Here is a 25,338-nt window from a genome sequence, read left to right as displayed (position 1 = left end):
AGGGGAGGGTGGAGAGGAGGGTGGAGAGGAGGGTGGAGAGGAGGGTGGAGAGGAGGGTGGAGAGGAGGGTGGAGAGGAGGGTGGAGAGGAGGGTGGAGAGGAGGGTGGAGAGGAGGGTGGAGAGGAGGGTGGAGAGGAGGGTGGAGAGGAGGGTGGAGAGGAGGGTGGAGAGGAGGGCGGAGAGATTATTGTTTCATTTTATCAAAATATCGATGAAAGGTAGCTTAATATTGTCACAATTCTGGCAATCCACACCATCTGGCGCACGGTCTAAATATTAGTGGTGGTGGTGATCTTTCTGTGCCCTGTTCTCATCTGCTGGCATAGTTCAATACCGCCATATATTGTACATATACCATATGTATGAGAATGCGGAAGTTATCAACTGAAGTACTGTGTACAATACGTTATACGTTATGAAAATGAACCTGGAGGTAGTCTGTAGATAGGCTGTAGTCATTGTGTGTATTTTGTATAACGATATAATTAGCCTACGTTCTAGCAAATATCGACAGTGTTACTATCACACTTCACAGATACACATTAACGTTTAATATGTATACAGTTACTCTCACGTAGGTTAGGCTAACTTCGTCTGTATTATCGTATTCAGAAACATCGACGGACGACAACGGATGTAATCACACTGAAAAGTTCACAGCTAGGCCCTATGTGCTATTCAAGTTGAATTTTAAGGTAAGCAGACCTAACGTTAGGCTAGACCAAGGCTACAGACTAGCCTACAGTCCTTAAACTAGTTATGGTACCACACCATGGCACATTATGTTCTAAAGCTGCTTTGAAGAGAATTTGATCTTAAAGCATCAGGACCAGAAGAAAAACTTTTGGTTTGGATGAATGATAGTAGACTTCACAGGCATAGACAGATTGAGGAGTAGGTCCTACCATTGGCCATGTCCCTAGTCAAAACATTTTTTTATCTTGGCCAGCCATACTGTAGTATAGCCTGGTTGGCTTTGCCTACCCTCCACTACCAGTAATTGTAGAACTCTTGACACTGTTCTAAACTTTAATGAGTTATTTTGAAAAAAAGAAACAGATTTCGTAACACAACTAGGCCTATATAACCTAGACCTGTTGCCCATGCAAAGCTCTTATCAACTTAGCTTGATTATCCCCAGTTCTTTCAACAAGTAATATCAGACGCTGAGACTAGTATATATTAGGCCTACGCAGCTTACAAGTTACAGTGAGTCCGCAGTGAAGTAAAACTAAGTAAGCATTGCTTGATTGCACAGAAATTTATGGTTGCCTCACATGGCCTTACGGTCAATTTGTAACATTTGGAGTTTTATGAATAATATGATAGGGCCTAGGCCTGTGCTACATATCAATTATCATTAATTATAAACCATTATTAGGCTAATGTTACAATGTATGCATTTAGTGGATGTATGCCAAAAACCAGCTAACTGAATGAATCTACATACATTACACCATTTTATTTTTTATGGTAGGGCCTAGGCCTAGACCACATCAATTATCATTTAATGGTTCCGTTATGGCTTATGTAACATGCATGTATATACTGTATGCCGAAAAACAGCTAAAGTAATGAATCTAGTATCATAGAAACTTTTGATAGGCATCCTAAGGAAAATGCCCAAAGTAGGTTGTAAAATTTGTAAAGTGTTTTGTCCATGATTGCATATTACTCACAATCTGTGTTGGCGTTACAACCATACATATTGCCTGTAAGAATCCAAAACTATCACATCTCCTTGTTGATTTGTCCATGAAACCTTACATATTTGCAATGTGTACTTAGCTGTCAAAGTTCTCTGTTCTGAGAATTTCATCAAAAAGAATTTTTTTTTTGTAGAAATATTCTTTTGTCTGTGGATAAATGATTGACAAAAGTTATAAAATTAAAAAAAAAAAAAAATCAGCTTACAGTAAGTGCCCTGATAACATCATCTATTCTGCTGTTGCTAGAATTTTGTTGCAATGCTAAATCGGATAATTGTTTTATTTATTTATTTATTTGACATTAAAGGGTAAACTCTGTTAGGGTAAAGCTAATCTCCCCCAAGGCCCTCAAAAACAAAAGCAAAGTAGAATAACAATAAAATAATCAAAATAAGAACAATAAGAATACAAAAGTGAATAATAAGATGGCAGTGGAAAAGGAAAAAATACATTTAAACTTGACAACGGCATAAAATGTAACATGGAACAATCAATGAAATGAAATAAAGAGCATAATAAGTTAGTTAAAAGTCCTGGATAAAAACGTTAAATGTTTGGCTGCTGCTAAGATCCCTTAAATTCAGCCGTAAGAGTAGTATTTATTGATGGTTGACAGCAGGCTTGGGGTAATCGTAATCAGTAATCATAATCGATTACAATCGGTTACATTTTTTGAAGTAATCGTAATCGATTACTTTTGTGAAAATTACAAAGTAATCGTAATCGTAATCGATTACAAGGGCAAAGTAATCGTAATCGTATTACATTTAAGATTACAGTGAAATTTGAATGAGAAGGGCAAAATTAGTAGAAATGATTAAAACTAATTCTTACTATTGGCTTTTAGTGTGACCAAAGAAGTGTTCCTGCTTCTAGAATTCTCTAGCACGATAAACTTATACTAAGAAGTACTGGGGATTTGATCGCCATATTCAAGGATTTTTTATCACCTGAATTATTCTGTTCAATGCTGCCTCTCAGCGTTCAAAATCCTTTTGCATACACAACTGGTTGACATTAGTTGACATGGTGTGCTGATTATAGAAAATTATTTCATTAGTATATTAAACACTTAACAAACAATAACAGTCAGGCTGACAAAATACACCCTTTAAATTCATTTAAGTAAGTAAATTTGATAAATAATTATTAATAAATTATTTTGGTGTTATAATGTAAAAGAGTTTTTAGTTTTGCTGCTATGCAGAAATTATTAGTTTACAAAATATAGTGTTGCATGAAAATCTTCATTTGTTTTACTTAAGTATTTGTCTGTTTACTCTTTGTCTGTTTAAATTGTATTTTTTACTGGACTTATTGGTTACACATCTTAAACGTGTTAAGGCATAAATGTGTAATGCCTGGTAGGAATTGTAGATATACTTCCACAATTTTGTCCGTATATACTGTAAATGCCCTTCCTTTGCCCTATTTTATTGCCCTATTTCCCGGCAGAGAGTTATATTAAACAGATATGCAGAGGATTGTGCAAGTAACCACAATGTAATCGTGATTGTAATCACGATTACATTACAATGTAATCGTAATCGATTACTTCAACTTTAGGCTGTAATCGTAATCGTAATCATACATTCTCAAGTAATCGTAATCGTAATCGATTACATTCAGATGTAATCGCCCCAAGCCTGGTTGACAGTTCCTGAATAAGAATGACATTTAATAAATCATTGTTACTAAGTACTGACAGAGTGTACTGTATGCCCTCAAAATAAAATGTATAATATATGCATGAGTGGGCCAAATGATATATACTGTATATGTCTTGATTACATTGTCTTTGGAACAATGCATTCCTTACTCTCACAAATGATACCAGTGTCTTTGGAACAAGGCATTCCTTACTCCTTATAAAGGATACCAGTAAAGCTTTCAGCACATACAAATTTAGCCAAAGGTACAGGGATTGATTTGCGAGTCCAATGTCAAGCCATGTTGGACCCTATGTTCATGATGGTCGTTGTAATTTGGTTACAGTGAGTAAAGTGAGTAGAGCTCTATAAAGTTACAACATGGGAAATCCCCACAGGTTTTAAAATTATCCCAGTACCTGAAACAGGAAGTAGTAGAAAAAGAGAGAAATGAGTCATAATATACAGAACTGCAATGTCATTATGTTCTCAAAAGTTTTACAGGAAGTTATTTCACATTTGAGACAAATTTTGACAATGAGAACGCAAAATTTGTAATGATAGGCAATAGTGGAACAGTACAGTAGCAATGGGGTAGCTAAATATGCATTAAATACAGTAAGTTACTAAATATTACCATATATATTGTAGGTGACAAACAATATTTTTCATACGGGTATAATACCCATAAAATCGCAATTCTTACAAAATTAGCCATTTGCCACAACAGTGCATTAAGTTGCCATTTTATTAGCTTAAGTACTGAAACTATAGTCATACAAAGTTGATTGCTGAAGCTCATTAGCCATGATCACCAACACTCATTTCTTAATGTCAATTCCAACTTCCCCAAAGTTACACATGGAGGTGTTGTTGTCCATGTATCAATATAGGACCATTTTACAATCACACTGATAAGTCCATTCCCCATGTACCAGTTCTAATATGTACCTGTCTCCTTTGTACAAATGGTCAATTAGTAGGAAGGAATATCTTATAACCCATAAATTGAATATTTTTTTTTTTTAATTCACAACAAAACTGATTCTTTCTGAACACAGTGCACAGATGGTTGTATCTTAGTAAATAAAAATTTAAAGGAAAAATTAATACTTTGTCCTACTTCCACCGGGTTAATTTACAGTAGGTTTGTTGTTTTAATTTAAATATAATGCACCCATATCATAGGAGCTCCTTTGTACAGATGGTGACCTGTATCTACAGTACATATGTTCTGTATTCACTACAATACAGGTAGGTGAAATTTTGCTGTTATTATTCTCAACCATTCACATTGAAAATACAATGGTAGGTAATTACGGCTTGTCCCTTACACAGCTCTTGATGAAATTACTATGCAGGGTTTTTGAGTTAATTTCTTTATACAAAGAGTACAAAAATAAATTTAAAAAAAAAAAAAACGTGGAGGAGGACCAAAGAAGCCAGATTTAACTAGCAATCCGGCTTCACAAAGGCAAGGAATACATAGATATACGATTGTTATAAAGAGAGATAAAAGGAATGCAAACAAAAACTTGGATAAATAACAATTTAAACTTGGTGATAAAAATCTTTTTTTTTTTAAGTTTGCATTGAATGGGGGAGTATAGTATTGGTATTAAACTCTTTTATGTTGTTATCCCGAGTTATTTCAGATATAATTTCTAATAGCGCTTGCACTATTTCAGTGAAACTGGTAAGAAATGGAATGAAAAGGATTTAAAAATGTGTGTAAATGCAATAAATCTGAGTTTAACTCGTAAAGATTTTAAGGAAGTTGTAAGGTACTGTGGGAGGCTGCTGAATGGATATTCAGACATGTTTGTATCTAACATAGGGACTATCCTGTATCAAGAGCCTTTACTGTAACCTAAATAAATAGAATTAAAAGAAAAGTGCTGTTTTGTAAATAATCTACCAGCTTTGGTTTGTAGAATGTTTAGCCTGGTAACTTAGATAGAGAGACGTGTATCCACAAATGATTTTACAGTAGGACAGCTTGCTGTGTACATGATAAGTGAACTACTGTACATATAGTCCATAAATTATTTTGAGAGTAAAGTATGGCACCAGGCACAGAGCAAACAGTTATGGAAATGGATGTTAATATTTTTTTCAAAATATGCTTTGATATGTTAGAACAAAGGGTAACAATGTGAAAGGCGGACATCAACGTAAATAAATAGCATCATAGTTACATTAAACAAGTATGAGTGAAGGCAAGAAACTTTGCCATTATCAGTAAACAAATCATTTTTAATCAGCCTTGAGTTGAAAAGGGGGTGGGGGAATTGAGAAATTGATCTTAATTAATTACATTTTATGGAGTGCCAGTGTTACAAAATTTAAACCAAGTGAAAACTAAAACCTGGTTTGGAATCAATCTTTCAAGCAGCGGAATACTAGATATCACTATGCTTGCAAGAAAGATGGGTGTCGGTTCCAAGCCAAAAAAGAGTCGAAAGTATAAAGCGTACTGTATGCTGTGAATGAAACAGAATAACATATATGACAGACTGTACTAACCTACACATCGTACACACATGGAAGGGAGTCACAAAACACCAACGGCTATTCTGTATTAAAGTGTATGCTGCCATGTGGCAAACTATTTTACTGTTGTGCTTTCAGACAATCATACTTATATTTATCGCCCAAAAGACAGAAATTTTGGCTATATCACATCATTAAGGGCACACAATCGTCCAAAAAAGGAAATGTTCTTCCAATCCAATAACATTAGTTGTTTCCAATTTCATGTTATTTTCCACTTTATGCGAAGCGCTGTGCTTCAAAAAAAAAGACTATATTGTACAGTACATTATTATTCAGTCATTAATTTTGAAGTCATTATTTAAAGAAACCAGTTTTAAAAATGTTAGCTTGCATTCACAGTACTTACTGTACGCTTGCATGACACAGACAAATTCATAAGCTTTACTTTAGGACAGGTTTATGATATTAATTCATATATACATCATCCAACTTGTGTGTGTCATATCAGACATAGCTTAGAAATATAGGGTACCATATCAAAACATTGGCACTCCCAATGTCATACATCTGTATCAACACCCACTTCCTGGTCATAACTTGCCAGGACCAAATCATTTGGCACCCCTGCCCAGGTTGCCCAGCCCTCCCTTCTTATAAATTCTGAAGCATTCTGCATCAATGGTGGTCGAAATGTTGAGTGCAACATATGAAAAGTTTATGCAGTGTGGTTGGATAATAAACCCAGGCCTGAAATGTCAAACTAATTCGATCTGGAACTGTTAGTTTTGTGTTGATTGAGTCATTCTAAAGAACAGGAAGAAGTTGAAGAAGAGAACTAGATAAAGGCTGATACAATCGGGACACGGTTGTTAAAAGCTGGCAGTGAATCACAACTTTGAATAGTCAAACGTAGTTGTTTGCTGATAATGTGCTGCTCAAGGTTCATAACAGTATATATGTAGCAACAGGAAACAAAATTTAACAAGCGCAGTGAGTGGCTTTAAGTAATAGACCTACAGCTACAGTAGCCTAGCTGGCTCATCTGTAACAGTGTCAGCTTTAGCTAGCCTATCATTGAGACAGGACATACTCTTGAACTTTGTATCATGTCTCCAATCTGATAAATACTACGGGTCTGTATAAAACATTCTTGTAGAGTTCAGTGTAGTACAATACGGTATGGTATATACTGTATTTTACATAACAGTAAAGTACAGTACAGTATGTGACTGGAAGAACTGTGGATAGGAAACCATTGAGCTTGATGGTATATAAATATATATATATATATATATATATATATATATATATATATATATGGTTTGGATGTTAGGTTTGGTGCACGTATAATAAATTTAAAGACTTTGGTGAGCTGGAGATCCAACTTATATTTGTTAGGTGTTCAAAGTTCAAGAGGACAGGAATTAGAAACTTGTAAATTATGTACTGTAAGCTTGTATTAGTAAGTACTACGAACCAGTACTTAAAGTTAGTGTAGCTTTGCTTAACCTCACATATTAAACACACTGTAGTTGTTTACAGTCTCTTTATCACATGTGACTGGCTATGGTCTTCATAACATAACCCCCCCACCCCCACCCCCCCCCCCTTGGTGCTAGTGGCATTGTACAGCACTGTAATATTATATTCATGTTGAGTGTATTCAGCTGTTTTATGATCAATTGCACAGTATAATTAACATATAATACAGAACTTTATAATGCAATCATAGACACAAAAGGTAAATAGCAAAGCTCAGATAATGATAATATGTGCAGTCACAGTACCATGTACTGTGTAGAGGATACTGTTATGTTGTACAGTACACTTACCTACATGTATTATGATGCAAATACTAATTATTTAAGTTAGGTCTGCAAATTTCATGACATCACCATAGCAACAGAGGAAAGTTACTGCTTGTTGAGGTTTGCTAGCAAGTCTCTGTAGAGCTCTGTAGGATTCGTTCAAAATAAAATCGCTAATCTTTACAGATCTCATCTGGACTGGCTGGCCTTCACGCCAGGCATCTGGCTGGCCTTCACGCCAGGCATCTGGCTACCAGTCATCTGGCTGGCCTTCATGCCAGGCATCTGGCTGGCCTTCTTGCCTGTTATCTGGCTGCCCTTCATGCCAGGCATCTGGATGGTCTTCATGCCAGGCATCTGGCTGCCCTAGTGCCCTAACTGTACATATATATCTACTGTACAGACTAGGCTACAGTAGGTATATATGCTATCAATATTTAATACAGTGCTCACACTCACAGTTAGTAAAACATTAGTCATTCATCTCTCCTGTGGTTCTCCACTTCCAAGCTTCTGCAGTCTTAGAGCAGTGTCACTTAATCATTCTTAACGGAAATTATCTAAGCCACTGTTGGAACATTTCTGGGTAACTTTGGAAGAGTAAATTAATGGTTTTATTAATGGTTTCCTGTGTAGGAACACAATCAAATGTTATTCAGCTAAGCAGCTCACTGCTACTGTAACATGATCAGCTTCCTGTCATTTTCCACTGAAATACAACTTGAAATCTCAATAACATCTAAAATTGTACAAAAACACAGAACTTTGGAACAAAAGATTCGACTTTGTTAAAGAGCCACGTCTGTTTTCCTGCGAGGAAACGAATCCACAAGGTCAGTGTGGGGGTCTGTTAGCAGGATCTCTGTTGTTGTCACTGCATTTGGATGAGCTACAGAGTACTGCCCTCAACTTTAGGAAAGAAGTTGATAGTTTGATAGAAGTTTCACAGAAGTTTACAGTATGAAGAGTAATGTGAAAATACCGGTTAATTGTATTGTTTACCATCGACTATATAAAGAAATTGATTAAATTGTGATTTTTAACAACCTTGATATGCACCCCCACATCTCTCTTCATCCCCGTCCCCCTATCTCTCTCCATTCTCCACCTCACTTCCTAGCCCCATCCTCCCTTGAAAACATAAAGTTGTGGAACTTTTAGTCAAGTTTAATAATTGATGTATCAGTTCAGTAAGTTTGTGCAGTCCTGATACCTCAAAGTCGTCTGCTAAAGTACTGTATTTACATTGTCTACTTCTTGTAAACAATAAATAAATAAATAAATAAATATTATTTGCAATATTTTTCAATCAGTGTAAACAATTACAGATGTAAAATATGACTAACAGATATGATTTACAGAATTCCATAAAAAGGGTGTAAATAAATTATAAAACTAGACTGGTTGCTCAATGTATTGAATAGACAGTGTGATGCTTGGGTGCAGTTTCTCACTGCCCCTATTGTATTTTATTTTGGTTCACAGATAATACTGGAAAGATGAACTTTACCCACAATAGAAACAGGAAGTTTTGAACTACACACTAGGTATTGGTAGAAGTTCTATAGATACAGTAGTCAAGTTTGTCGTCCACACAGTGCAGTGTGTGCCAATGTTTAATAGAACTTACAACTTGTACTGGCCTCTTGGAAGTTACAGTATGTCAGTGATTTTGTACAAGTCCTTAAAAGGAGGAAGAAACATGTATCTGCTTGTTATCGTAATTGAAGAAAAATATGGTGAAATGGTGGGTGGAGGGGGGGGGGGGGAGAACCAGTTTGGGAAATTCAGTAATGTAAGCAACACAGAGGAATGTAAACCGTATAATAATGTGCAACAAGTGTCAACATATGTGGATACAGGAAATATTCTGGAATGTAATCCATAACACTCCTTGTGTAGTTACTGTAATACAGATCTATATGATATGCTGTAGTTCTTATACAGTGAGGCTACAGCCTGTGCTGACGACAACTGGTTCTGTCCGTACCATAATATGTCTATGTCTTTTGCACACTTTTATGACCATATAATTAGGCTCTGTTTAGCGTATTTTATGACACCATTCAAACAGAACAACGTGTAGTGTATTGACTCTATCAATATACGTGTATTGTCTCATGTACTGTATTGACTCCCTAATTATGACTTAAAAATACTTGTACCACAGCAGTTTTCAAGCCTTCAATTGTTCAGGAAGCGTACAGTACGTGTGAAATCTGCTCTACAGCTCTCTGTGTTGCATCAGACGAAGGCGTTAAACTACACTAGATCGTTTTTTACCATCATTTCTATATAACGGGGCTACAGTAGAAAGGATTCCATGGACATAGTAATCGTTAGTTAGGTTCACAGGTCATCAGCTAAAGCTCTTTGCTCGACTCCTATGGCAGCACTAGTCTCGGCTAACTGATCAAACAGGGAGTCAAGCATTGTCATGCAATTTGGCCCGAAGGAGATGATTTTAGGGAAATGATTGAAGTGAACGAAGTTGGAGCAATTGTGCAATGTCAGCGCTAACCATAAATTCTGTATCGTCACATAGTGAGATATAAAGAGTAATGGTTCAACATTATGTGCTTGTGTATTGTTGATGTTTCCCTTTTCTGTTTTCCTTGTATTTGTCTTTTGTTCATGGGGACCTTGTACTTCATACTATACACGTATGTAGTGATATGGACGACATTTGTACTGGAGCTGTTCAAAGCATTGCATCACACTGAAAGTATTAGACACTAAATATACATTAATTACACACTTGACTAAATCGCACTGTGTAAGCAACATATGTCTGTGAAATACTAAACAAATACAGGTGAGGTTTTCAAAGACATTTTGTTGTAACAGGCAAAGGATTGCCTTACCTTGCAGTCTCAGGTGACAGAACTTTGCATTATTGTTATTTGCATACATACAGTACAATATTGCCTACTGTAAATAGTGAATGAACAGATGCCAGTGCTAAAATCATAAAACAAGAGTTTTTTTTTTTAAGGAATAATGTTATGTATTGTATTAATAGTTTAAACACTGCATTGCAATATAGTTAATCTGCTCTGGGCAGTGATCTAGAGTGGCAAGGCAATGTTACAGAGAAAATTGAATAGAAATTGCTTTGGATTTGTGTCAAATATATGGCAAAGCACCACGTGGCAATTTTTTCAGCTTTTACCAAGGCATATTTGAATGGGCATGGAGGCATCTTTTCCAAAGTACAGAGATGACAAGTATCACCATGCTCAGACAAACAGTCAGACGGACAGACATACAGATACTAAAGTGTTGCTTTTGGTTGTGTGCAGTTTTCGTTACTACTTGAGTAGAACCGTTTCTGGTGCAAAAAATTGTAGACGTTTCGCATAATTTCAAGCCCTGATTTAGTTTGAGACATATGCACATATATGATCATTATGAAGGTATCTCCATGGCAACTTGATTAAAGGGGAACAGCAATTGTTGCCATTGGCAACTAGTGATTTTAAGGTCCAGTATGCAAGTGGTAGGGGGGGCACAGATGTTGCATGACCAGATTTAAATGTCAATTACTACTGTATGGTGTAGAATTACTTTTTGAGTAACTTCTTATTGCTACCTCATTTAAGAAAAAGTTCAAACCAATAATCGAATGAATGATTATTCATAAACAATTCGCAATTTTTGGGTAATGTTCTAAAATACTATTAAGATTGTTAATTTCTAAAATATTGTCCAATTTCCTTTTACAGACTGTACAGGAGTTTTACATCTCATCCACCCCAGGAACCAACGATCTTCCAATATTGCTAGACCGTCTTCAACCACGTTGGATCTTTTCAGCTGGAATGCTGCTTCCTTAATAATGCTTGATTTGCAACAAGCGAGGTAAAAGATCCAAGACACAAGATGAACCAGAGAGATTATGCGGTTTCGAATGGTAACCATTCCATACCTGCCCAACCAAACCATCACAAGTGAGTGTCAAAACACAAAATATAGAAATTTAATGTGAATTTTATTTTTGTGAGATGTTAAAGCTCCTGTCCAAGACACAAATAGGGACAAGAGAGATTTCTCGGGTTTCAAATGGTATCCATTAGATATTGCAGAAACCAAGCTAATGCAAGTAATGTCAAAAACAAATATGAGAATGTTACCTCAGTTTGGAAAAAAGATAAAAGCTCCCCTTGGATGAACTATAGATATGATGTGGTTTCTAATGGTTACCATTTTAACACCGTATGGAAATGTTGAATCCATTTTGGTAAAATGTTAACTCTCTTGTCCATGACACGATAAGGACATAGTCTCATGGAGAACTATCCTCTGGCCATGTGGATCCATGCCATCTCCTGGCACTGTGCATTAATTCAGATAGCTGTGCATCATATATGTATAGTTCACTATATACTGTACATCCTTGCCATCTCCTGCCTTGTGCATCCATGCCATCCTCTGCTATCCTCTGGCAATGTTGATCCATGCCACTCTCTAGTAATATGTGCATCCATGCCATCTCCTGGCAATGTGCATTGATGCAAACAGCTGTCAGTGTTGGCATCATATATATGTACAGTACACTATATACAAAGTGTGTTATTTTAATACTTATCCCTTGGACTTATTATATCCCATTGACAGATGGTTTCATGGCAGCATCAAGAGAGAGGGCGCAGAAGATCTGCTGATGTCCCACGACGAGGGCACCTTCCTGATACGGCCCAGTCAACATTACCCCGGGGATTTCACCCTCAGCGTCCGAGATCCCGAACCAAGGAAGATCGAACACTACCGAATAGTTTCTGTTAAAGGCAGACCGCCTTTCACCATCGATAATGAAACATATTTTAATGATTTGGATTCCATTGTCAGGGTAAGAAATACAGAAATACATATTCAAATAAAAAGTATATATACAAGAATGTGTCTCATTTGCCTTTTAGAAATCATTCAATTTTTTTGTCTTCAAGGTACAGTATATGGAATAATCCTTCACAGTGAGATGTGACTATATTTTCTTTTCAACTTTTCAACTCTTTCCTTTTGCTTTTAATCGTATTGGTTTGATAGCCATTTGGACTAATGAAGCGGCAAATTACTTGTTATCTTTCTAAACACAAGATCCTGTGAAATTTGGTGACTGAAGATAAGATTTTTTATTTAGAAAAAAAAGGAAGAAAAACAAGGTAAGTTTTCCTGTTGACGAAATGTTTTTGAAACATATGACTTCCTGGATCCTGCTTCCTCCTCAATCCTTGGCTCCTTGACAATATTTTACAGAAAGTTTGGATGTGCACTGATTCATCTTAGACTCTGCTGCGGAAATAAAAGATACTTGACCAAGAATAATGTAAATGCTCTCAAAATGGCAGACCTATTCTTTACTGCATGAAAAATTAAAGGCCTTTTTCGAATTGTTAGAAAACACAACATTTCCTGATGAGGTTTTTTTTGTAATTTATAGTAACATTTTCATGTTTTGAATTTTTCTTTTCCCAAAGTAATTGCTGAATTAACTGTATTTTCTTTAATATTATGATGTGAGATAGTGAAAGACCACCCCGTGCCACACAACTTCTACATGTACATTTGTCTGGACATGATCTGATGTGCTTGAAATATTCTCTGGCAGCCCAGTGAGCCCTCTATATGTTGACGGTGAGGTTTACATACACCTCACTGGAATCCCATTCTTATCGTTAATAGATGTTATAAACTGACAAAATAAACGACCCAAGAGCCTAAAAAAAAATGTTAACAAACTGCTGTTTACTAAAAAACAGCATCTTTAGGTAAATTTACTGTATACAACTTAAGAGGGCCCGGCGTTTCAATTGTATCTCAGTCAGAGGCTATCAACGGAATAGCCTCAGAAGAAGATTCCGGTAGGACCGAAAAGTTGTCAGTCTCTTTCTCTTTTGATGAAGAGTAAACAATTCTTCTTCCATCTTTGTGGTCACAGCATTACCGAGCAGATGAAGATGGTCTGTGCACGAGACTTGGTATGCCCGTACATCGTAACTCATCGGAAGGTCAGAACCGACAAAATATAGGTAAAAAATTCTCAAATTGATCTTCATTATGTGAGATTTAATTTCCAAGGAAGCTTTTGCAGTTGTCTGTCACTATTTTACCTGTATTTATTGTGTGGATTGGTAGGTGTCGTTAAGAAAAGATGTGTTGATAGCTTAGGTCACTGCTAGGGAATGCTTTGTACACCCATTATATATTCAATGGTAAAGGTTTTTTATGATGGTTGTATGTGGCAGTGGGCTGTGGGATATAGTCTCTTCAAGAAAAGAATTGAAACTAAATATTTTGTTTGTGCTGTACTCTCTTTCTGTAATGAAGTAATATCTGAGCACTTGTACGATCTTTTACAAGGATTTATAGCGTTTGTTTTCTTTTTGTCTTTCCACAGCTCCGTCTCATGTCCCAAATGTACAGATTCCTTCCAATCTCATGATCCGCGCAGACGAATTAAAACTTGGTGCAGAAATTGGTCGAGGTTTCTTTGGGGGTAAGTAAGGAAGCAATGGTGAATCTTTCAAAGTATAATAGAGGTAAATCATTTTGAGTAACTTTAACTCCCTGTTTCCTTTGATTCAGCAATTCTATAGTGAACTGTAGCGATTAAATGTACCTTTCCCTCGGGCTTAACGATGTAGCTTGCAAACTTATGTTATTTTACTTTCATTGCAATAAATAAACAGGTGTAACGAACATGCTGACATGGGGGGGTCACAGTGATTTGACGGTAAATCGTTCACGCCATAAGGGCAACAGGAAAAAAATTCTCTCTTGCGATTGCGACAGCTTTTCTTTGTTAAACCCACCTGGTCAGAGTGCATTTAGAATAAGAAACATTGAATCTACTTTGAAAGTTGGTGTTCCGAAATTCATCAGCAAACAGGTATTGAGACTTTAAATCAAAATATCAAAAATAAAATATGATATGTTGTAGACACACTGCTGTCAGTTCTGCTGTTAGTTTGGCCACTTTACGCGATAAGATTCATCAATTGAAGTGACTGGATGACTAAGTTTAATACACAGACCATTAGTTCAGTTCCCCACATGCAACACAAAACTCTATAGGTAGATGCCTTTGTTTTATCATGCCAAGTCACATGTCTAATGCACTGTAATAGTTTGAGATTTTGAAGTTTGAGATTTTGAAATGATGTTTAAAGTAATAATGTCTTGTATGTGTCCAACTTTGGAGTCTTTGGACTTTGGACTAGGATGCTTGGGATCTACTTGGGACCTTTGACTGGGGCTCGACTACAGCCCTATTCATACGATAAGCCATCCATATTCATAAGTCACTTCTTCAAAGGAAGTCTCTCACCTAGCAATTTTCATAACGATTGGTGGGGGTGTGGGGGGCGAGGGACATGAACACAGACTTCTAAAACAGAACAAGTTTTTTTCCTTAAATCTGTGGACAGTTTTTCATATCAAAGATCTCTATCATTCTGTATATATGCTACAGATGGTGTGCTTGTTTTGTCCCTGCTTGTTAATACATACCCATCAGAATGTTACAAGCCCGCACATACGTTACCAAAAACATACCCTCATCTTTATCTGTGTCATTTCCTGGTGGGAGAAGTGGTTTCACACCGTTCAGCGTTTCAATTAATAAACTGCATCTGACAATATCCGTTGAACAATTCCTGACAAGGCTAATTAAAAGTGCAGCCATCTTTTGTTGTTATGTCGTAGTCTATATTAATTACCATACCCTACGATTAATTCTGTTCTTAATTAAAATTGCATCCCATATGCAAGTGGACTAATCTCATCTCTGTTTGTTTTTTTGTTTTTTTTCATTGATATTCCAGCTGTGTATGATGGAGAATACAAAGGTCAAAAAGTTGCGGTGAAAATGCTGCAAGATGCTGCGGCTTCACAGGCCTTTATGGAAGAGGCTCACATTATGTCGTAAGCTCTCCATTTTTCAATTTCCCTCAGTCACTTCGCACTTTTAGCTATAGACAATCCATGACGTTGTTTTCCCCGTGTATGGGTCCGACTCGGACCCCAAAAACTGGGTCACCGGGTATAACAGTAGGTCATGATCTTGGTTGCCGAAAACAAAACGAAATTTGATGTAAGAGCGATCTTTCCCTTCTTCCCCATTGATGTTGTACTATTCCACGTTTTGGTAAATGTATGTATGCTGTGGTTTACAAAACTTTCCAGTCAGTGTGCAATCTAATGTATTTAAATCATTCAATGTGCTGTTTATTATTCATCAATTTACCAGGTGATATAGTTATAGACCATAGCAGTTTATAGGTTGAGTCTAGCCTTTGGGAAATCACAACATATGAAATCAGTTTTTGGGAAGCAGGTTTTCATACATAACTTTGTTTATAACCTGTTAGTGTGTAATGATACAATGCAAGGTTTGTTTCTCTCCCAAAGATTATCTGTAAAGTGTAAAATGGACATGCAGTAAATTATTTTTTTACTGTAAATTGTGTTCATGATAGCACACACCAAGGCGTCAGTTCGCAACCCGTCCTCATCATAAAACAGCTAGCTCGCTCTCATCTGGTCGCAAAATATATATAGGACTCCAATAATGCAACACTGGCAAATATTTCTGCTCTTATCAAAACCCTTTCATTTATCTCATTGTGTTCACCATGCTCATTAACCTGTCTGTTTTCTGTGCGTGTTTTTGTCCCTTCTGTTACTGTACTTGTCATTTAGCCTCTGAAGAAGATCCTGCTAGGATCGAAACGTCAGGCCTACTTACTTTTACACAATCTCATCAAAACATATAATTATTTTTTCTTTTTTTTTTGTCTCATTGCAGGAAATTGAAAAATGCATTTTTGGTGGACTTGATTGGAATATCAGACAAATATATTGTACTTGAGTTCATGGCAAAGGTCAGTTTATATAATTTTTCATTCTTTGTCTCGTTTCATAATAAAGATAATTCCACTATTGCAGTGTTGAGATTAGAATTGAAAAGCTACGTTTAGCTGTTTATGGTTTTATTGATTTCAGTATAAATGTCAATGTTTACTTCCAGTCTTCCACCTTGTTAAACAGAAAAATGAAATGACAGAAATAAATTTAGGAAGACTATGGACAGCACTGTGAATTACTAAATGATAAGTAATTCAGGTTGGTTTTGTATGTGGAAAGATCTTTGTGAACTTTTGGAAGGTGTTTATCATGTTAGTATATCTATGTTAAAGTATAGATAATGTTCCAATGTTTGTCTCCTTTTCATTTTTGGTTACAATGCGAAAGGCTCAATATTTAACCTTTGCAATCGTGCTGGCGTGTGTGTTTGTCTATGTGACGGCCAGTTGTAAACGCAATATATCAAGAAGCACAAGTTGATTCAATGTCATGTTTGGTAGGTAGATGCCCCATGGTGTGTTGATGTGCCAGCTTGTTTCTGGTTTCCATCTCATGAATATTGATGAGTGGGCGGGGCTCAACGTAAAATTCTTATAATGGCAATATTTCTTCAACTGTATGTCCAATTCAGTTCATACTTGGTATGGTGATGTAACTACAGAGTAAGTATATACTCTTTGCAACAACAACTTTGACCTGATTAATATTCATGAGTTAGTGGGTCTTAATTGGAAATATTCAAAAAAAGCTTGTAAACAAGATATCTCATCAACACAAGTTTAATCAATGTTATATTTACTAGATAGATGCCCATGAATGAAATTGGTAGATGTCAAAAATGGTCAACAGATGTCAAAGTTTCAAAACCTTTTAAAACACAATAACTCCAAAATTAAAGCTCCATTAAATCTGTTGATTCTATAATGGTATGATTTTCTTTTGGTGAACATAATTTGGTCAAATTTTGGTTCAGTTAAGTTTTGTGAAATGGCTCTATAAGTCTTCAACAGAACATACAGTCATCCAAGAAAGATTAAGGAAAGTTGATCAAGTGGCCATTAGCCAGTTTTACCCACTCAGCTTCAAGGGGATCAACATGTTTTCTCAAATGATGGCAAAATTGACTCAAGGTGTCAAAAGGTTATCTCAATTGGTATCAAATTGGCAATTTGTTGGTGATTTATGCCAGATGACTTGTAGCTTGTTAAAATATTACATAGTGCTTGTAAACAATATCTGTTAGCTCTCAGTCTATGATAACAACTCTTAAAGGGATTTGTAAACTCAAAGTTGGTAACATAAAATATCTTTTTATTCATACAATCTATGTGTCTGCAATATATTTCACATAGGAACTGGAATAAAAATTCTATACTTTAAAATCCTTACCAGTGAATTAGATGGTTGATGCTTTGTCAACATGATAAATTATTCCTGATACCTTTCTTTATACAATGCCGCATCAGATAATCCTGTTCGTTTTGGCGTGCACAAGTTCATGTATATTGTATGGCTAACCAAACTATGAATATACTGAGGCATCGGAACCACTAAACATTCTCGTTTTCTGGTTACAGAAGTATATCCACATTCAAAGAGGACTTTATACTTGTTAAATGTTGTAATATGAAACAATATTTCTCCGAAATGGCTTATATTTGTGGGGTAAGCATACATAGTCCCTATAAGTCCTTTCATTGTCTGTGTCATTGCTCTCATTAATCAGTTTTGATAATGTTTCTTCATCAGGGCAATCTTCGAGACTATCTGAGAACCAGGGGACGTGCGATGATAACAAATGACATGCAGTTGAAGTTTGCCTTGTAAGCTTTTCTTATTTCTTTCTGACCTGCTGAATAAGCGGGTGAAAATGGTAGACTTTTGAGTTTACAGTAATTGAAAAGGGGTATTATCCCCTTCCCACACCCCTTCCCTCCCCCCTTCCCCCACCCTCTTTATTCAGTAGCTTGATGGACCTGCCCATATTCTTAATTGTATCAGTTCATCGAAGGTTACAATAACTGCTTTATTGTTTAAACACTTCCAAGAGTAATTTCAATCGTTTGAAACTCGTGACAGATTGTTTTTCAGTTTCTTTAGAGGTACGATATTTTGTTGTCAATCTATCGGTTTATTTTCTTTTTCAGAGATGTTGTGAGAGGTATGGTGTACTTAGAATCTCACCATTTTGCGCATCGAGATTTAGCCGCACGCAACATCCTCATATCCTCTGACGATGTCGCAAAAGTGTCCGACTTCGGAATGGCTCAGGGAGATGGCGCAAACCTGGTGGGCGGAAAGATACCAGTCAAATGGACTGCTCCAGAGGCAATCAGGCAGAAGGTAAAACCTCCAATAACTCCATCAAAATATAGCAGCAGGTTACATTTAAATTATGCAACCATGTCTGTCATTCACGATTTCCCTTGCATATTGTAACTAGTGAGTTTCTGGGAAACTATTTTATCGCATCCAACATTTGCAATCGGTTTTTTCAGTGTTGCTACAGAGGGCGCTAGTCGATCGGTCCTAACAGTGCTGTAGATAGTGCTGTAGTGTCCTAATGCATGTGATCATTGCTGCTTACAGATCTCCAAAGATTTTGTGTAGCACTGTAACATATCTCAATCGATGTGCTAGTTTGGGAAAATATGTTTTGTTCCATTTTTGGAGACTTGGAGACAATTTTACTGTTGCTATGAGTTTAATTTAAGTGTTTGCAGATGTGATTGAAAATACCTCAAAAGAAGCTTTTTCTGATTGGTTTTTACGACCAGCCATGTGTCAAGTTGCCAAAGAAACGTTCGGCAAAATTCTGTTGCTAAAAATGTGCTGGTTATGAGTGGTTATGAACATATGTTATTTTCAAAAATGTCTGGTTATGAGTGGTTATAAAACATGTTATTTTCAAACATGTTTGGCAATGAGTGGTTATGAAACATGTTATTTTCAAACATGTCTGAAATGAGTGGTGATAAAACATGTTATTCTCAAACATGGTTTGCAATGAGTGGTTATAAAACATGAAATTTTCAAACATGTCTGGTTATGAGTGGTTATAAAAGCATATGTTATTTTCAAACATGTCAAACAGTTTGTGAATTAGGGAGCATGCAGCTACTTTGTCCAGATATGTCCTTGAGAGATTCCTCAAAGGTATTCTCAGGGGTGTCAGAGACTGCACCTTGTCAAATTTTGTGGAACTAGAGAGGACTCTGTTAAATTTGTGTATGGCTGGAGATCCCCATGACAACAGCATGTAGTTCTATATTTGAAATTAACCAAGGCCAGGAAGTAAGTTCAACTTAAAGTCAAGGCTAAGTGGTGGATCCATCTTGCAAGTGTGTAAACATCGGTTTGTGAGTGTTTTTAGTTCCCTGGATCTGATAATTTGTCTTTCTGAACCTGCAACTTCTTGCTGTCAGACCTGTTGATTACAAATGTAGCAAGTTGCTCTTTATATGCAGTGCCTAGTTGCCCTCCGCATGTTTGTACCAGATTCTGTGCCCAAATATTTGACACTTACTAATATTCATATGTATTTAATAATAAATGAGTTTTTTTTTCTGAGCGGCAGTATTAAGTCATTCCCAAAGTTCTCTAAACATATGAACAGCTGAGAGTTAGTAATATTGTATTGAAAGTTTAAAGTTCAGATAAAATGTTGCATTCAGTAAGCTCTTAATAAGGTCAGTCAGCTTAAATTATCTTTTATCTTACATTGAAGCAGAAATTTGTCCAAGAGCTAGTTCATAAACTAAAAGAATAACTTATCACTTTTCTTCTCATTCCAGATATTTACAAATAAGTCAGATGTGTGGAGCTTTGGTGTTCTGCTGTGGGAAATGTATTCATTTGGCAAAGTTCCCTACCCTCGAATTGTAAGTTCTACCCTTTGTTTGTTGTTTGACCTAACATTGACCTCTTTCAACTGCAATCTGTTGCTAAGGAAGAGCTGATCACACTTCTCATGTTAATTTCTATTCATTCTATAATTAATACATTATTCAAAGTCAGGGGATTTGCCAAAAAGCAAAAGGATTTCATGGACTTGACTTCCAAATAAAGAAATGGTTTGTTTTGGATTTCTTCATTTTTTTTGTGCTGACTTACTAATTCCATCAAGAACTTAAGTCCAGCGTTTGTGTCATGTGAGTCAGCTCTAAGACAATAGTAGTCACAAAGTAAGGTTCCACCACATGTTCATGCCAAAGTTTTTCGGACAAAAGTTTAATATGTTATCGTCATTATGCCCTCCATTTTGTTAAGTGTTCACGGACATAGTTGCTGTCGGCTATTGCCGATAACCAATATTTCAAATCCCAGTTTTGCTTGATACAGATCCATTACTGATAACAAGAATAAAAACACAAACTGTAGTCTAACTTTAGGCTTTATCTGTGTAAAATCCCTCCTCTTTTCTATAAATTTGCCTAATCTGGATCTTAAATGACACTACCGATATTTCATTCAGTGTCGTTACTTACTAGTATTGCATTCTTAACATGGCTGAATTAAAATGCAAATGAAGGATTTTTTTGTTGTTTTTTTTGTTCTTTGGTTAAATTCTTACTAATTTTCATTGGTAGTAAGACTGCACCGTTCTTACTGTATGCCTACCAGAGTATGGCCTACTTGTCGTACATGTAACACTAACAATTATACTTAAACTGATGTTGTTCTTATCCTACGATGATACATGAGAATGCAAATTTACATGCTTATGCTGTTTGTCCTCAAACACACCATACATCACATCTCACTTTAAATTTAACGTTAACAGAACTTCATGATGAGTTCACATTTCATGTAAATTGCATTAACTATATAACTTAGCGCAGAAAGCACCCTAACCTGTACAGGTACTGCACAGTAGTAAAATTACAGGCTTTTAAGAAGTATATTGCAAAGCATGATGGATAGGCTCAAAAACTGCAATGCCTGCAATTTAAAAATATATCACACATTCAATTCCCTATCAAAATGCCAACGACAGATAATGGTATGACCTTAAACATGTCTGTCTTGTACACTATGGAAGGCTATATTTGTCCTGATTGGTCAAAATTACTGGTTGGAGTTATTCCAACAAAGAAATCCAAACAACGAAGTCTTTACACTCTTAGCGTTGCGCTGTGCTGTACCAATACTGTTCACAGTAGTTGGCACCTTAAAGGAGTTCGACTGGCACAATTGATGAAAAGTGTCTCGTGCTGTGTTACTGCTCGGGGAGATGGAGCAGCTTGTGTAACGCAGTTACAAAGTGTTTGCACCACAGGTTTAACAAAGTTTTTATAGGAGTGCCAAATTGTGTTTAAGATTGCCTTGAAATGCCATAAAAGGGGGGTTGGCTTCTAGGCCAAAATATTGTCAACTTAGACTCTGACAAAAATCATGGTTGTTTGGAAAAAGCAATATCAGTTGCAAACTGCCGGCAATTGACACAGATTTTAATGATACCGATATCAGAACGATACCGAAAGATACGTGCCAGTAATTGATGCCTCACCAATTTTGTTATAATATCACCCCTTTGTGAGGAAATTACTGTATTATTTCGTAATAGTCTTTAAGCCTTAGTCAGTAAGATTATTTTGTCTTATAAATTGTATAATATATTGTATACCACATTGTATGATATATATATATATGTGTTTATATATATTCTGTTATAAATCATATACATAAAGTGTGTTATGAATCGTATCTTATTATTCTGTAATATATAGTGGATAATATACAGTATTGTATAATATATACTGGATATAAGGTTTGTTCACCACATAGGTGTGTTTGGTAAGATTGTTGTTTGCAACTTGTCTGAATTTTTACCAAAATTAATTTCATATACCCGGGGATGGGAACTTTCTTTGATGTATTTACTTCTGCTGTTTACGAAAACAGTTGGACAAGTGTCATTGTTTCTTCATTACTTTACTTTCTTTAATACATGGAATGTTATCCAAACGCTTGCACCCCGTGCCAGCAGCACCCTCACCCAACCCCTTTTCTCTCTCTGTGATACTTCTATTAATATAGTTTCCTTCTTATGCCATTTGTTTCTCACTTGTCTTGGTTCACTGTAGCCAGCCGACGAAGTTATATCATTCTTGGAGGAAGGAAGCAGAATGCCGATACCCGAGGACTGCCCAAAGGCGATGTACAAGATCATGATGGAGTGTTGGGAATGGGAAGCGACAAAAAGACCAAAGTTTTCTGAAATCGAGCAGAAACTATTAAATCTTGCCAAGTAGGGCAAAAGTACAACTTTGGCCTTTTGATTATCTTTTACCTGAAAATCACATACACGCTGTCATCAAAACTTCAAGGGAAGAGAACGAAAGCAAAACCACTGTTCAAGAGGACTGTACGACAGTTAGGGACAGTTGGGTGTTTTGACCTTTAACGTAGTAAGAGCTTTATAGAGTTATAAGGTTTGCTGCTCTGGAAAAAAAAAACCACATACCAACCATTCATAGCAGACAATGACTCATCTCAAATAAAGATTCTCTGTTCTACTTATTGAAAGTTTGCAAGTTCTACTGCTGGTATAGTTTCCCAAAATGTGAAAAATGAGTAAATTGATAGTTTCACAGGTTAAGCTCTGATTTGAACTAGGGTGACCTCTCTGGGTATTAGCAGACTATAGTATTTGGATCTGTAATAATGGTACTTTTGCTGAGAGATTTCATTTTTGTACCTGATCATTTTCTCAGACTTTGGATACGGAGAAGGATACAAAGATTCATGCTTTAAAACAAAGACCAGTTAAAAACATGAAATTTTACCTGTGCTGTTTTTTAAAATGAAGGTCCATCATTCAGCACTTTTCAAGAGATACCTGCAGCATTGGTTAAAGATGTATTTGATCAGTCAGTTGTATCAGTCAGTGGTACCATGTCAGTGGTATCCTGCAGTTTACTACATTATGAGGTATCCTGTAGTTGTTTGGGTTTATGAGATATCCTGTGGTTGACCAGGGTAGAAGGTTTCCTGTAGTTGACTAGGCTATGAGGTATCTTGAGGTTGTGCTAGGTCAGGAGGTTTCCTGCAGTTTGACTTAGTTATGAGGTAACCTTGAGTTGATTATGCTATGAGGTATCTTGAGGTTGTACCAGGTCATGAGGTTTCCTGCAGTTTGACTTAGTTATGAGGTATCCTGTAGTTGACTATGCTATTAGGTATCTTGAGGTTGTACCAGGTCGTGAGGTATCCCTCAGTTTAATTTAGTTATGAGGTAACCTTGAGTTGACTATGCTATGAGGTATCTTGAGGCTGTACCAGGTCGTGAGGTATCGTGCAGTTTGACTTAGTAATGAGGTAACCTTGAGTTGACTATGCTAAGAGGTATCTTGAGGCTGTACCAGGTCGTGAGGTATCCTTTGGGCAGGTTATGAGTTATCCAGGAGTTGGCCAGGGTATGAGGTATCCTGCACTTGACTAGGTTGTGGCTGTGCAGTTGACCAGGTCATAAGGTCTGTCAGGAGTGAAAGACATAGAAAGTGACAAACTAACGACGATTTAACTACAACAAAACAAATGTACACGTCCTTTCAAATGTTTATTAATAATTTCCAATTCTTTGGACAGTCAAATCCATCGATATGATTTCTTCTGTTGTCAATGGGTCATGTTTTGCATTGAAGTAGTGAAAATGATGGATGCAATACATTCTAGGAATGTACCACTAAATTGATTTTACCACATAACAAAATCATTGAACCTGTCATTGATTTTGATAACATTTCTCCATCAAGAGTTGATGGTTGGGGAGGGTTGGATTGGAGCAGACACTTGTTATAACTAAACATAGCTGGTTAGTTTGCAACCTGAGATTTCTATAAAATAAATGTCAGCTCACATTCCACAGCCATTCTCCCACCCCGCCCCAAAAAAAGGGGGGAAGAAAAATATAAGTACCCCTCGTCTGGCTTCTGTAACATCTGAAACAAAGGCTTTTAAATGTTCGTTCCATACTGGAGTTGGTGATGACTCTTAGTGTTAATTTTAAATGACACCTTCCGTAAACTTTGGCCCCTATAAGATTCGTTTGCATCTCTCCTTTAATGTGAATTTTGGCGGGAAGAAAAGCAAAGTTACATCAATATTCATAAGTGAGGCGAAGGTGGGTCAAAAATTTGTTCATGGTTGTTTTTATTAGATTGATATTTGTAGATGGTAAAGAATGTGTGCATTCACTTCATAGGAAGTGGGGAATGGTGGGGGGGGGGGATCGAAGGGAGAGGAAGAAGCAAAAGGAGGGAGGGATGAGGGGAGGGAGGGAGGAGATTTTATTAATCGATGATAATGATATGAGATTGTCTTTTACTGTCCACCTGAAATATCAGATACTTATTCTAACTTAATTTTGTTTTAATTGGCCTTTTAAGATATTACAGGAATTCAATATATTAATCTACTTAAGTTTAGTTTGCTTTAAGTCGTAGTAAAAGTAATGGCATTCTGATACACAGTGTATACACTAGTACAATGGCACTTTGTGGAATTGTAAAAAAGTCCTCTTTGTATTCGCTTTTATCTAGCTAATGATATTTGTTTCATGTACAAAATGAATATGTCTGAAAAATTGTAAATTTGTCATTTAATTCGAATATTACGTTACGGGACTGGGGTTATCAAAAGGGCCGAGCTCTCTCTCAGGTGATATACAGATGACGACGTTTCCAGAAAAAGCTGTATCGTTTGGGCAATAGTACATAACTCAAGCATTAATAAATAATAAGTATGATATACACATTGTATGCGAAGTATATGTACTTAAATGTTAATCAGGTATTGCTGTCATTAGA

General features: G+C 36.4%; 1 protein-coding gene across 2 annotated transcripts; it reads left to right on the top strand.

Moving 5' to 3' along the window:
- The first annotated feature begins 399 nt into the window (after window positions 1-399).
- LOC139978295 (tyrosine-protein kinase CSK-like) lies at window positions 400-24,439 on the top strand. Of its 2 annotated transcripts, XR_011796938.1 has the most exons (12): window positions 400-696; window positions 11,389-11,613; window positions 12,281-12,512; window positions 13,602-13,692; window positions 14,061-14,159; window positions 15,487-15,586; window positions 16,470-16,545; window positions 18,278-18,351; window positions 18,676-18,871; window positions 20,323-20,409; window positions 22,615-23,516; window positions 23,572-24,439. XR_011796938.1 is itself a non-coding variant. In XM_071988359.1 (11 exons), exons 2-11 carry the CDS (start codon window positions 11,546-11,548, stop codon window positions 22,780-22,782), a joined length of 1,191 nt encoding a protein of 396 aa, XP_071844460.1. In that variant the 5' UTR covers window positions 400-696; window positions 11,389-11,545; the 3' UTR covers window positions 22,783-24,439. The 2 variants fall into 2 exon arrangements, 1 of the variants encoding a protein (XP_071844460.1); XM_071988359.1 differs by having other exon boundaries at window positions 22,615-24,439.
- Window positions 24,440-25,338: the final 899 nt, after the last annotated feature.

This window comes from Apostichopus japonicus, chromosome 13 (assembly GCF_037975245.1).
Source record: "Apostichopus japonicus isolate 1M-3 chromosome 13, ASM3797524v1, whole genome shotgun sequence".
Lineage (NCBI taxonomy): Eukaryota > Metazoa > Echinodermata > Holothuroidea > Aspidochirotida > Stichopodidae > Apostichopus > Apostichopus japonicus.
This window is presented reverse-complemented; position numbering and strand designations above follow the sequence as displayed.